Source organism: Corapipo altera, unplaced genomic scaffold, assembly GCF_003945725.1.
Source record: "Corapipo altera isolate COAL_440 unplaced genomic scaffold, ASM394572v1 78, whole genome shotgun sequence".
In the NCBI taxonomy this organism is placed as follows: domain Eukaryota; kingdom Metazoa; phylum Chordata; class Aves; order Passeriformes; family Pipridae; genus Corapipo; species Corapipo altera.
In genome coordinates, this window is record NW_020884904.1 from 7,574,576 (window position 1) to 7,589,255 (window position 14,680).

The 14,680-nt window shown below is 38.4% G+C and overlaps 1 protein-coding gene across 3 annotated transcripts in view; it reads right to left on the reverse strand.

Moving 5' to 3' along the window:
* Positions 1 to 14,680, reverse strand: part of KCNQ1 (potassium voltage-gated channel subfamily Q member 1) — a 341,395-nt gene that overhangs the window by 91,210 nt on the left and 235,505 nt on the right. For all 3 annotated transcript variants that reach the window (XM_027651383.1, XM_027651382.1, XM_027651384.1), the window contains 2 exons: positions 14,142 to 14,188; positions 13,273 to 13,334 (listed from right to left, as the gene is read on the reverse strand). In XM_027651383.1, coding sequence (XP_027507184.1) covers positions 13,273 to 13,334; positions 14,142 to 14,188 — 109 coding nt within the window. The remainder of the gene's footprint in view (positions 1 to 13,272; positions 13,335 to 14,141; positions 14,189 to 14,680) is intronic.

Below are 14,680 nucleotides of genomic sequence, written 5' to 3' on the forward strand. Positions count from 1 at the left end.
GCGGAAATAAACCAAGTCTTTTACAATAAACCCCATTATTGTTTAATATGGAGTGCAAATTTCTCAGTTTCAATACAGAGGGGGATTTTCTACCGTAAAGGAGAAGAAAATGGGGTTTCGCACTGTAAACAGACTTCTGCTTCTTTTGGGTATAAAATGGGGAGAAAAGCTCACAATTCTCTGAGCTCAAGGCTTGCTAGAGGTAAACAGGAGTCTGTATGTACATGCATATGCATTGCCCTGCCAGAGAGAGCCCTCTCAAATGCTTCCAACAGTACCTTCTACCTTCCGCATCGCTGAGAATCAGGACAACACCCAAGGAGATCTTGGATGTGCTCTGACACTTCCCCAGACAATTTTTTTTTGAAACTGGAAAGGAATTTTTATTTGTTGGCACCACTTGTTGGTTTTGGCTTTTTTTTTTTACAATGCCCTCCTGTTGCTCTTGGATCCATGTTAGAATCAAGGTTCAAGCTGCTGCAAGTTCATAGATGTCACAGGGTTCAATACATGTACTTACTAGCACAGCAAGGAGATACACTCTGGCCCCAGCTCCCTCAGCCTTATGTGAGGCTGATGAAGGAGAGCAGATCACCATTCCATCAGTTATTGCCTGATAATTGCCAGATGAGCTAATACAATTTCATCCTTAATTAAATCTCTAATTAAACCAGTCTCTGACCTTACCTTCCTACCACCATACCTAATTTGTGTTAACTTTCTTAGATCATTTAGAAAAGATATCTAGTTTTCTCTTAAACTGATGTGTACCATAATCTTCCAAGGCCTTCCTGGATGCTTTGCCTACTAAAATATTAGTACTGTTCCTATGCTTTTCCACATACGTCCTAAAAAGAAAGCATTTCTGAGTGTGACCAGTATGTACTCTGCAGTCATCACTCTACTCTGAAGAAATACTTACATGTCATTAAAGAAGTCATCTAAATTCCTTAAAATACTCACTTTTATTGTGAATTAATAACAGACTTGTAAGAGTTTTTTACCAGAAGGAATCTCAATTTAAAGTTAACATGCCTGCCTTACCCAAGGTTAGCAATAACTTCCTCCAGGAGAAACTGTGGTCAAAACATCACACAAAATTTTTGAAATAGTACTGTATATGTAGCAATTATATGCTTCTGGACTTACATTTAACCCAATTCACCTCTAATAATTCACCTTGGTAACTGGTTTCTTCCCTCCCTCTGCCCCCTACAATCCTACTACAAAAATGGATGAACCCACATTTTTATATGACAATTTCTGAAGTTCTTCAGTGTTTTTTGGAGTTCTACTAGCTATCTACTAGTTATTTATCTAGCATTGAAAATACCTATGTTTTGTTATTGCTGCATTTACATGGGTTTTATTTTATGTTTAAAAGCTTAGGCATCTATAACACACAAATCTTCTGGTCTAGAATTCTGTTTTACTGTTTGCCATTGATAATATCCAAAACCCAGCATCACTTAAAATCAGAAAAGTTCCATCTAAACATGTAACAAGGCTGGAGCTCTAAGAGCTTACAGCCTTGATGAGCACCCCCAGTTTTACTCAGAAGCTGAAGCCGAGAAGATTGAAGGTACCAATTCAAGGTTATGATACAGATCGAAGCTGGAGAAAATACAGGGCAGATGGAGAGAAAAATACACTCGAGGTTAATTCTGCACTGCAAAGAGGCCATAGATCCCAAAGACTTCAACTCCCTGAGTGCACCTCTGTTCCTCTGAAGGCAGAAAAATTATTTTTTTTCCCCACATTTTTCTGCTGCACTTACGAGTTTATCACTTCTTTGCTTCACAGTTATAAATCAGCACAAGCCTCTCTAAAGCAAGGTGTGGGGAGGGTACAGATGGGGAAATTCACAGCACCAGAACATCAGAATTTAGGTCAGTTGTTTTTAAGGCTTTGTTTCACAGTATAATTCCCACTCCTCTAACATGTAGCCCTTTAAATAATAATATAAATGTAGCAGTCACTGATATATTTAATGAATTTGTTTGTATCCTAATTTATTTATACCTTCAGATATGCCATACAATAAAACTGAAGGTCTAAAGGCTGTTGTTTTCCTACTTTCCTCTCGCAGACCTTCCACCAGCAGTGGCAAGAAAGAATGCCAATCCTGTAGCCATCAAAATCAGTGAAGCACTACACTTGGTGAGTTTTTTATTACAGCAGCCATCTCAGGACTGAATAGGAACAAAAATAGGAGAAAAAAGGAAACTATTTGCTTGGACTTGGCATAAAAATACATGCATCAAGTTGGGCCCTCTGGATTTACCACAACTACCCATGACTCTGGATTTATCCATGACTACTCATGACCAAAAAACCCACTCCAAACCAACAACATAAAAAGGTCTCCTTTTTTTTTTTCAGGTCTGGTATAATGCTCTTTAACTGTTTTTTCCACTGAAATTGTACAGCCAGTGCACAGAAAACAAAACGAAGGTGACCTTGTTTGTAGGAACCACTGTCCTTTTCATTCTCAAATGTAGCCCCACTAACTGATCCTCCTCCTCCCCTTTCTCTGTGCAAAGGAAGTTGCTTTCCACTACCTTTTTTTCTAGCTGCCATGAGATTCCTAAATTCCTTTGCACAGAGATTCAGAAGTCTTGGATTCAAAACCAGCTTTGTCAAGCTCCATCTTGGAGCAGCCTCTGAACGACCCATTCATTATGAGCATTGTGTCAAGTCCAAAGTCTGCTGCAAAGACAGCTGAACCAGTGCTAAATACAGAAACAGCTGGACCTTTGCAAAGCATCATGCAAAGCCAATATGTCATGAACGGATGTAGTGCCACCCAAATGCTGCTAGTTGGATCTCTGGGCCCTAGGCTAATGTGCCTGCAGGGTACTGTGTTTTACAGAAGAGTATGAAGTTTGTGCTGTAGCCGAAACCACAACTCCTTTGCATCAGTGAGAAGGCACTATGTTACTTCCAAGTCACTTCTGCTACCAAATTTCTGCTGAGAGATTATGGTGACAGCTCTGTGTGACCAGTTGTTTGATCTCACAGCCTGGCCAAAACTCCTTTCTGTAACATTAAGCAAACACAGAGGTAGAAGATTATGGCTCAGTCAGTCATTCTGTGAGAAGAAGCAAAAATTACCCTTGCCCATTTTCTTTCTAAGGTGTTCTCCTGTAAAACTCCTCTGATTGAAACTCTCTAGAAACTTGGGAGTAGCAGAATAAAGGCTTCCTTCAGTACCATGATGATCACAGTATGCAATCACAGACACTGGTGGCAACACTGGAAAGCTTCCAGACAACTTCAGCTATGATCAAGCAAGGACATCATCTCCATTCAAGTTGACATTTTGAATATATTTTACTCTTGGGGTTTTTGTTTTGACTGCCTCATTTGGCAGGATTATTTTACATGATAGTCAAGCCAAGTCAGATGTCTCTATTGCTAACATTAAGTAGAGTGGCACAACTAATGCTCACACATCCAACTACCCCAGGAGAGATAAGCTATGACAACCAGAGACAAAGAACCATCAAAAGAATCTTCACAAAGCACAAGTGAACAGGAGGAAAATCATACCCAAATGGTGGCTGGATCACAAAATGGTAAAGCAGAAAAAGGACAACTCAGGCAGGGCAAAGAGCCAATGCATGCTGGGATTGGCAGACATATACAAACACAGACAGAGATGTAGATGTAACTTCTATTGTCAACATATATTTTTATAGGGATAATTTTAGAATACTTGCAGGGCTGTACACTTTTTCAATTTAACAGAATGTATTTGTTCACTTTTTTCCTATGGCTGGACAAAGGGCAGTATTTATTAGGTGAAATGTCTGACAAAGCCTTTAGTGCTGTTAATCACACCAGCTTACTTGATATATTAAGGCCATTAGGACTTAACTAGATAAAGATGCACATGTTACTGAGTGAATCACCTTCTGTCTGTCTAATGGAAACCAAGTGTTGATTTAAGTGGAGTCATCTGTTTAAAAAAGAGAGAGAAAGAAATTGAAATAAACCCAAGATTAACAGATGTCACAGAAGGGTCAATGGCGAGCAATGTTGGATCCAAGACTTTTAAAATAGAAACTTACATGAATATTTGAACTCACTTGAATATTTTTCTCTGCCTGACCATGCAGATACAGCATTTAATATAATTTGTTTAGCTTTCAATATTACATGCATAATTATCTACATGTAGGACAGTTTCTGTGTCATGTAAACAAGTTCAGTCCTCTCCACCCCTAGACTCCTGGGCTACAAAATGATGGTAGTAGATTAATTTCTAGATGATTTAAATTGTACTGTCTAAAATAGTTCCAGTACATTTATATTGGCTGGGTTGGTGTGGTTTATGTGTTTATATATGCTGTTCTCAAGTACTGGATGGTTTTAGTATTAATGGGCTATGATTATGTTGAACCCTGCACTGGCCAATATAACTATTCAAAACTAGAGGGGCGTTTAAACAGAATAACAAAAAGGAATGCTGATTTGTGGTTAAGTCCCAGATAAGGCTTAAGTTAAATTCCTGTCTGTGCCACAGATGCCACTGTGATACCTCAGGCAAGTCGCTTCCTGCACCTTAGCTGTCAAAGAGGGAAAAAATATTTTTCTTTCTCTCTTCTCTATTTTGTGTGTTTAACCTGTCAGAGCAGGAGCTTTCATGCTATGATGAAAATAACAAAGCTACTGCAAAAGTCCATCTAAAGGGAGGCAGCTAATCAGAGTATGACACCCGTGACATACCAGGTCAATCACACAGTGCCAGTGCTGGATGGAGCTACCAAGTGTAGCATCAGTTAGTTTGGGACAGAAAGAGAACCTGTGACATGGGTTCATAGTCATGTGCTAACTGCTGAAACAGTGGGATATTTTAAAGACACGTAAAAAGTTGTTGCAATCATAATTGTTCCAGATTTTTATAAAAGTCAGGCAAATCTTAATTTCTGTGTTGAAAGGTGAATTGTAGTTTTGTGGCAACTCCAGTGGGTAGGATGCAGGAACAGAGAAGGATGTGAGAAAACTGTATTTGCCGTCTTGGTTTCCTGAGCTCTAGAAGTGGTAGGTATATTTTGAACCAGGTGTTCATATTTTACTTTCATTGACTGCCTATTTTTCTTCTTACCTTCCCTCTGTCTCCCATAGCTCTAAGTAGGAGTCAGACAGCAAAGGATCCTTCTCCTATTTCTCTTCCTGCAATCTAAGCAGTACTGGACCATTTCTGGTTTGCAATTTTTAGTTGAGGATGGGGAGGGATGGGGGGAACAAGAGGAGCAGATAGAGTGTCAGAAGGTATGGACATTGTGCAAGAAAGGGAGTATACCTTCTTTACTCTGAATCTTTTCCAAGAGCTGAATAGATTCTAACTCTGAAAAGACTGCAGCCTGAATAGAGACCTTTCAGCTCCACACACTTCTCCTCTCTGATACTCGACTGTAAATGAAAATAAAGTATTTTAATTGAACGAGATCACTCTAAAAACACATCTTTGACAAGGAACATTTCCAACTTTGATGCATGTAACTTCAATAAAGGTTCATCCTAGTGTATCAAAACCAAAATTTGCCATTTATATTAGACAGTTTTTTGGTCACTTATCTGCAACATACCCCCCCTCCTCAAAAAAATTCAGAGATTGTCTTATGGTCATGTCTATTTCTTTAACCTATAGGAAAGACAAATAAAAATCTTCTGTGTAGCATGCTGTGCACATGTGTTGTTCACTTAAATGCTTTTTCTCTGATCAGCTCTACAGGGTATTTAGTCCATACAACTGTTCCACATTCTCTCTCGGCATATTCACCATGCATCTCCATTCCACATCAAATGTAAACAGTCTCTGCACAAGAATGATGGAGGCTACATTTCAAATCTTGCTTGGGTTTATCTTTGAATGCCAGACAAAACAGGCTTTATGTGGTTTGATAAAAGATCGAGTCATCTCCATTTGCAGACCTTACATCCACTTGCATACCTACGCAAATATAAACACTATCAGCAGATTCCCAAACCAGCAACTAATCTGAAGATTGTTTAAAAGATTATTAACTGGTAAGGCATTATTTCATTCCTCCATTCCCCCCCACCCTCTGAAAAAATCCTAGATTTTATAGGGTATATTGTGTGTTACCTAAAATTCCTCTGGAATTTCTGCTCTTAATAAGGAAGTAGACAGCTGTGCAGATCACAAGCATGCCACCACTGCCATTGTATTCAAAATATATATATATGTGTAACACCTTGTATTCATAAAAGTTTACACTCTGTCCACAGCATTAGGCTTCCCAACTACTGTCTGCATCCAGAAGCACTAGAAATTTGCAGTAAAATTCATCACAACTCACTTAAACAGGAGTTCTTCTCTTTAGGTGTATGCCTTTTTTTCTCTTCAAAAAATCTGTAGAGCAGTATCACAGATGACTGCATGCAAAGGAGTAACCAGAGCTTAATCAGTTGTCACTTTTGAATACTACTATAGCCACTGTGTGCTAGCTTGAACTACCTTCTGTCAGTTTTCTCAAGAATAAAGATAATATTTTGTCTTGCTTAACTTCATTTATCAGGGTTGAGCAAGTGTATACTCTCATTTCCTGCAAATAAGCTAATGAGCTACAGTATTCTCACCATCTGTGGCTATTTATGTTCAATGCTGAATTTTTTTTTTTATATAATCACATTTACTCTGATCTGAGAGCTGACACTTTGGAAACAGATCACAAAATACCACAATAGCTTGTAATGCTGCTCTGTAAGCCACATCTGTAACTATACCCAAGCTACTGCACCTACATACTATCCTACAGGTTACACATAGCACTTAACACAGTTCATATTAAACCATTTCAAAATTAATGCATAATTTGATTGTTTTACACTGTGCTGTGAATGGATCTAAAGATCTTCAAATAGATAAAGTTAGTGCTAACAAATGGATGCAAGTGAAGGCTACTCCAAAGATCTTACAGCCTTCAAGGTATGGCTCTGCAAACGCTCATGTGAATGTCCCCCAGACAGGCAAGGGTCTGCTCACATGGCCTTTGTAAACAGATCAGAGTTAAGGCACTGCACAGCAATGTTCTGTGAGGCTGTGTGACCAAATCCAGTAGCGAGCAGCTGTGTATACAGCCTAGCAAAAAAGGGTTACATTGAACAAGACAGAAGTTTCTCTGCCCCAACTACCTTATTTCTAGTGCAAGGCCTGTAGTATAGTCTTAAAAAAACCTGGAGTGTAAGAAAGTACATATACATAAAATCATGGTTTCCCTTTTTTTCTTACCAACTCATCGCTGACTACTGTTTAAAGTACTTGCTAAACTGGAGTTTACATACAGACATCCTGTTTAATAATCCTCAAGTGAGCCCTTCTCCATGACTTCGCCTAATCTCTCTCTCAGTTTGTTTCTATTCTGGCTACCGAAGCTTCTGGCAGCAGTGAATACAACAAGCAATTTTTTTTTGTTTCCATTTTTTACCATATATGCCTGATAATTTTATTTTACTGTAGCTGGCAAAATGGGAAGAATAAGATACTGGAAATGGAAATCTATAGATTTTTGTGGTTTATCTACTGAAATACTTTCCAATAGGTGAGAGAAAAGCTAGGAAAACTGCAAGGCTGCCTAATGACCCAGATTGTTCAAGGATGTGCTTAGTTATAGTCCAATTTACAGAAAATGGGCATCCTCCATCACAAAGTTCAGCACTGAAATTGCTTCCGTATGCTCGTTCTTCAGCATCTGGAAAAAGACTAAGGATTAAATTAATAGGGATACTTAATCTTCCATATGCCTCAATATTCCTCCACATCCACAAGTTATTACTTCTGCATTATTGCAAGAACTACATACAAGATGAGTAACGGCTTGTTGGTGCTTCTTTTGATTTTTAATGATTTCACGTTTCTTTTAAAATTTCCAGCCAAACCCACAGCTTTTAGTTCTGCTTCTTGGTATCTGGAAAGCAAATCCTCACACACCTATTGCAGAAGCTGCCAATATTCAATACCTGAACTGCCTAGTGCATGTTCAGCCTGGAAAGTGCTGAATATTTCCATGACAGACACTTCCTGAAGCCACCTCTCCAACTGATGATTCATGTTTCTAACCTCGCTTTCCAGCACTGATCAGAAAGTCAGGTTGTTTGTCAGTCTTTTGCCATCAGCATTTCTATTCAATTCAAAATAAAGCCAAAATGTTTCTGTCTATTGCTTACTGATGTGCAAGAAGGGCATAATCAGTCAAGGCCTTCTTTGAAGTTTGCACTAATCGCTCTGCTACCCTAGGAAGCACAGTAACTGTTACCAGGCTACAGAATGCCAGCAAAATAGAGGAAAAAACACACCACGGCACGATCCTATGTTAGATTATGCAGTTGTTTCACACAAAATTGGGAAACTGGCCACACATGAAGAATTCTTTGAGGTGAACAAGCTGTCAACATGAAACCATGTATTTTTGAAAATCGAAATGTTGGCTCCTCAAGACTACCATAAGATCAGGTCAAAGGAAAGACCTACCACCTTTAATGGTCTCTGCAGCATGTCCTAAACCTTTCTGCATTGGAAGAGCTGGGAGTTCATTATTAGAAATGGAATTATCACAATTTAACTTACGATACAATAAAATAGCAAGTTTATTACCATTACAGAGAAATCCCTCTGCAATATATAACTCAAGTTCATGTATTTTTGAGCAAATCAACAAGAGAAGTGTTAGATATGAAACCTTTTGCAATGGGGAGCTGTTAGCTGATTAGAAAGTGGAAAAGAGCAGGAATAAAATCAGAAACTAGACCCAGCCTTATCAGTGGTCATTCTGTTCATCTGAACTGTCTTCAACATTGTTCCAGTCAAACTAGTTTGTAATACATGTATAGATAGAAACAATACTCTGGTGAAACAATTTCAGAAAATTATTTAGCTAGAAGAATATGTCATACCACATACATAAATGCTATAACATGAAGACACCACCACTTTTTGAAAGCCACCTCAAACAAAGCCTTTGCACTTATTTACCTTTAAAAGTTCCATACTCAGCACTCACAGAGAAAAATCTATTAAATATATATCATATCCTTAGAATTTTACTGCACAGGGCCTCTATATGTTTAACAATCAATCAAAGACACTGTAGATGGAAGACAGAAAACCAGATCAGCATAACCAGAACTCAAAAGGTTTTGGTTTCCAAGATCAGTTCAGATTTCCAGTAGGCAACTCAAGCAGCACAGCAGCATCTATTTTACTGTAGATGTTTTTATGTGACAGATTTGTTTTTAATTGATTTTAAAAGTGGGGCTATCTGCTTTTCAAGTAAACCTGAAAAAGTGTCATGATGCTCTCTGGGTTAGTAATAGTCAGAATACAAGGATTCAACTTTTCAGCTGTAAGCATGTAAAATGTGCATATGCTTGGAATTAGTACCATCTTGCAGAATTGTTGGATTCACATTAAAAGGTGTCACGTCTCACTACTACATACCTTTTCTACATTCAAATCTCTACAAGTTAGAGTTTAGTAACAGATAGCATATACTCAATGTTCCATGTAACTGAAAAAGACTATTGAAAGATTTTAGTTACGATCTTGGCAATATTGATATTAAGACTGTACTTACTGTCAGATAGAGGAATATTTCTGAGTATTTAGAAGGGATGCCCAGAAAATTGCTTTGGATTGCTATAACTATTCTTAAATGGCACACTTTAATGTGTTCAAATCATTGCAGAAGGTTAAGTCCTATTTTTAAAACAACAGAAAGAGCATAATGTCTACTGCTCAGAATGTTTTTTAACATTTTTTTGTAAATCTGGGTTCTGTTATTCTACTCTGGGAGGTCTGTAGGCAGGACCTACTGACATCTGGGGCAGTCTGGTGTGTAGGCACAACAGAGAGAGTCCAAGAACTGCCACTTTTAGCCTTCACTGCATATTCTAGATGATTTTGTGCAGTGCCCATATTTAAGACTGAATTTCCTTAGGGCAGCCAAGCAACAAGCCTGGCTGATTACCTGAAAAGTGTATATAGCCTGTTATAGCTAAATTAATGGTTGGCAAAAGGCTAAAAAAGAACAGATTAACTTGAAAATTAAAAAGCTAGCATTACAGTCATTTATGGCCAAGCTAAAATTAGTGCAGTGAAAAGAAAATAGGAGATGTAGGACACAGAATTTCCCAAGTGCGCTGTGGGCTTGCTCCTGGCTGGAGCTGCTGGGCACACCCAGCATTAAGCCCCTGGCAGGCAGTGCTTGCGGTGTGAGGATGAAGAGCGCCGTGTGAGGATGAAGAGCACTGTGCACACACAGCTGGGCCCATCTGGAAAAACTGCTTTTGATTTTGAGCTTGGTAGCAAGCCAGCTGTGGCCAGGTTCCTTGAGGGTAGGCTGAATAGTCATTCACAGATGTTTCAGGATAAAAAGAGAAGGCTGGTCACCGCAAATAAATTGATTTGCTGCCGTAATCCTGCTCAACAACATTCTCTGAGGGGCTGGATCAATGTAGCTACACGCACACACTTGGACCATGGGTACTTGGCAGGGTTTATGAGCTCAGCCTGGGCGCTGCACTACTGCCTTTACATGCCTGCTGGACTACAGCTGGCTGGTGTCCCGACAGATCAGGCTGTGGGCACGGCGGGGGCTGCAGCTGCCTGCACTCAGCCACGGCAATACACCTCGAGGAGAACACAGCCTTTGCTACCCTCAGCTTTGCAAGCAACAGAGAACAATGGCAAAGTCAGAATATGCTGTGATTACATGTTGGATCGTGATTTCTTCTCACGAAGGCCCATCAGGCTGTGCAGTTTCTAGTTACATTCACAAAACCACCTCTCGAGTGTCTTGCCAAAACTGAAAAATTTAATGGGAAGGAATCTGCAGGAAGGCTCCTGCAAGAGTGATTCATCCCTTTGGCTTTTGTATATTAGGAAACAATCTTTAGATTCATGATCACAAACTGCATATATCACAAGGTCAAAGTTTGTCTCAGTGCACAAGGTGAACAGACTATAGAACTCTCTACCTCAAATGAATGTGTTCCTAAAGTTAAAGAAGAAAACACAACTTTTTGCTGATTTCAATACCTGAAAGGTCAGATTAGTACTGTAAAGGACTATAATTCCTGTCAATACACATTTTATTTTAAAATGTCCCTTTCGTGTGCCACTCCTCTGTACTACCAGCTGTACATATGCCTCCTCTGACAAAAAGGAGATTTTTCAAATGCACAAGAGGTGGTTAGATGCTGATAGTAGCCTGGAGCACTTCAAATCTCTCCTTCTGAAATCCAAGACTGAAAACTAATTCACAAACCAAATGGGATGAAACTGTTTAAAATATTTAGTCACCTTGAAAAACAGTTGATATAGATATTCTTTCTATAGTGCTCAGCTCAGGAAGGATTTAATTGTATGTTGAAAGCATACCATGTACCATGTATTTTATGGGAAAGAGAAGGCCAACCTCTGAGAGTAAAAATACAAAAAAATTAGCTTTGGCCACCATCTACAGCTGGAGCAAAAATGTGATTTCAGCATTGCCAGTGTGTTTTTATATTAACCACTGTTTGCTGAGTCCAACTGAAATTCTCTATTTTTAGCCTTTCAGCTACTTTCAGATAAAATTCCTGCAGATAGGACTAGCTGTATAGGGCAGATAACATACAGCTCTGAAACCACAGACGACCTCATGCAACTGCAAAGAAAGAAGGGTCTGTTACTTAAAACAAGGCTAAAATTTACCCCGGCTATACTAAAATTATACAGGGAGTGTTTTACAGTCCCATTAAAAGACATAAAACAACAGTCACTATAAATTCACGGTGTACTTATTTGTAGGGATGTAAAAAAGGGTAATTAATAACCCCCAAACAGCTTATCTCTGAGCCAGTACAACAACAAAGCTTTCCCAGGCTCACTGGAGATTTTACAAATAGCACTGAGAAGCTGCTTTAGCTGTCATTTGAGAATTATTTGTTCAAACTGAAAAGTCATCGTTCTCTGTCACAAGTCACAAGACATTTTCTAGTGTTCCACACTTTTAGTTGACATTATGGAGAGAAAATAAATAAATGTAGTGCAAACTTTCTGGAAAGGGCTTCCATGTGTAAGAACACATACTAACCACAGATCCGAGGGAGCACTGTACAGTGATTCTTCTTTGTGCTAAATGCACTGTACCTTCCTATACTCTACTTCACCCTTTCTATGTGTCCCCCTATATACTAAAAGGAACCCATTTCCTTTGAAATGCCATCATTTCCAGTAGAATGAAGTACAGTTCTAAGTACTCTCATTTAAGTTTATCTGAAGTATTTGAGGACAAATGCATAAGGAGCAGGTATGTCACAAGTGAATCAGTACAGATCAGGGTGCTCGGTTTGCATTCCCTGGAATGTGTTTTAGTTTACAGAATATTTGCTGGATATTTCTTCAGAACAAATTCTTCATGAAGTTATTACAGTTACAGTTGTGAAAGAAACACTCTGAAATCTCCTTTCCTCAAGAAAAAGTTTCAGTCCTTAATAATGAACGAACAGTTTAGATACATGAGTGAAATGATGCTACAGTAAAGAAATTCTTTCACTCCCTCACCTAATCATTGTAAGAGATCAGTAAAGGATTCAAACTATTTCTCTTAACTCTTTCTTTCTTTTCTTAATACCAATGTAGGCAAACCTATATTTTTTAAAAATGACATAGCCTGTACCTGTCATCTAATTTTTCAAGCACAGTCAGCATTGAAATAAAGGGTTACAAAGCACTTAACTGTTAATTTGTGATTATAGAACAAGTCTGATTTTTCTGGATTCACGTCACTTGAAAGGAGAAATTTCATTTGTCATAAGGAATGAAAACCAGGATGGAACAAGGTTTGCTATTTCTCTCTCTAAGGAATTGTAGGTGGACTTATATAAACAACAGAGCAATGATCAAAGGGAAATCTTAGGGACCATAATATACTGAGGTATTAAAGGAACAGAGCCTTTTATCTACTGTGGAGGAAGGAAGTAAAGCACTGAGACATATGTAACATATGCAATTAAAAATAAAAAACCCCAAGAGAGTCCCAAAAAAGACTGAAATCAATTAAAGTCTGTTTTTGTCTTACTCTGTTAAAATGACAAGTAAGAACCAAAAATGCAATCTACCACAAAAATTATGCTCCATCACCTGGAAAAGCCAGGCTTTCAACTCTATTTTAAGCTGAATTTTCCTCCACATCCCATGAAACAAGCACTGTTCGATCACAAACCATGTCCTCATTCACTGACAGTTCAACTGAGGCTTACCTTGTCCTCCACTCTGTTCAGCCTGGCACCAATCGTGTTATTTCCTCGATCTTTGCTTTTCTCTGTGGAACAAGAAACATTTTCAACTTAATATATGGTGGTATAACAAAATAGCAGCTAGCCACAACAGGGTGTGTTTAACTAGGCCACCAACACTGTGTAACTGAATACCTTTGCCAGGGTGATAGATCTATTCCTTAAAAGCAGTTTTTATTTCTTTTTATAGCATTGGCCCACGCCACAGCATTTAACAGCCCTTAAGTTTAAGGCATGTTCAACCTTAGTTTTATGCTTTAACCAGGGAGAACAAAAATGTTCCCAATTTAGTTAATATTTTAATTGCCACTTAAAAACAATCTGCCATTACACAAAGGACTACAGTCAACTCGAAATAACACATTTGGTGACATGTTATCTTTTTCCCCCCACAAAGTATGTAGAAAATGAGTTTTCAAATGACATAAAGAGTTCTCATTAGCTAGACTTGTCACAAACAAATTTAGTCCTTTGTGTTCCTTTTCCAGTCTCTTTTCAAAGCTACCAAAGGTCTATGTGGATATTACCAATTTCATAGGAACTCCATAGTCTTAGCAGACCAATTTATTGAAAATATGGTGAGTCTCAGAGAGACTAGAAAAAACACTTCAAAACCTTTGGTGAAGGTAGGTGCTTTAAATATCTAAATAAGAACAACCCTAATTTAAAGGTTTTGATGACTAAGTATTATTGCCAATGCCTAATCCTCAGAGCACAACTGGTTGAAACTGTTTAAAAATTTGGCAATAAAATGAAAAGCATTTTAACAAGTATTTTCCATTAACTATAACTTTATCAGATTAATTTTAGACATGTCCTTTGTATTAACTTACCTGAGACAGAGATAAAAAGAGATGGCTTCCCTATGGACTGGTCCAACCTATAAATCAAAAAGAATAATTCTTATTTTTTTATTAGCTGAACCAGCATCTTCACTTTCTCTAGCTGGAGCAGAGAGGCCTCTTCACAAACAAGCAAAGTGAAGTTCAAATAATTCTGAGTTTGTCCTGTAAGTGAAGCCATTGCTCTGGGCTAAGAATAGATTAAAACTAAACAAATGGGATTAGACTTAGATTGGTCTACAGCTTCTTTAACAACTGTAAAGTTTCACCATGCCCATCACTTTTCCATGTGATCAGCATTGTTTCCTCTTTTCCTTGTTCCTCTGCAGCTTTCTTGCTGCATCTATCTGTCATCTCTTAGTTTGCTCTTAAGTGCATTTCTACCAGAGCTGGTGAGAATATTGCACTCTCTAGGTATAATACAGCCTCTAACATACAAGGATTTGACATATAGTCAAAGCTAGCAGGAACTGAGGTAATACATGTGCGTCCTAATCGTCAGATTTTTAAGCCTTTTGTCTTTTCCTCCT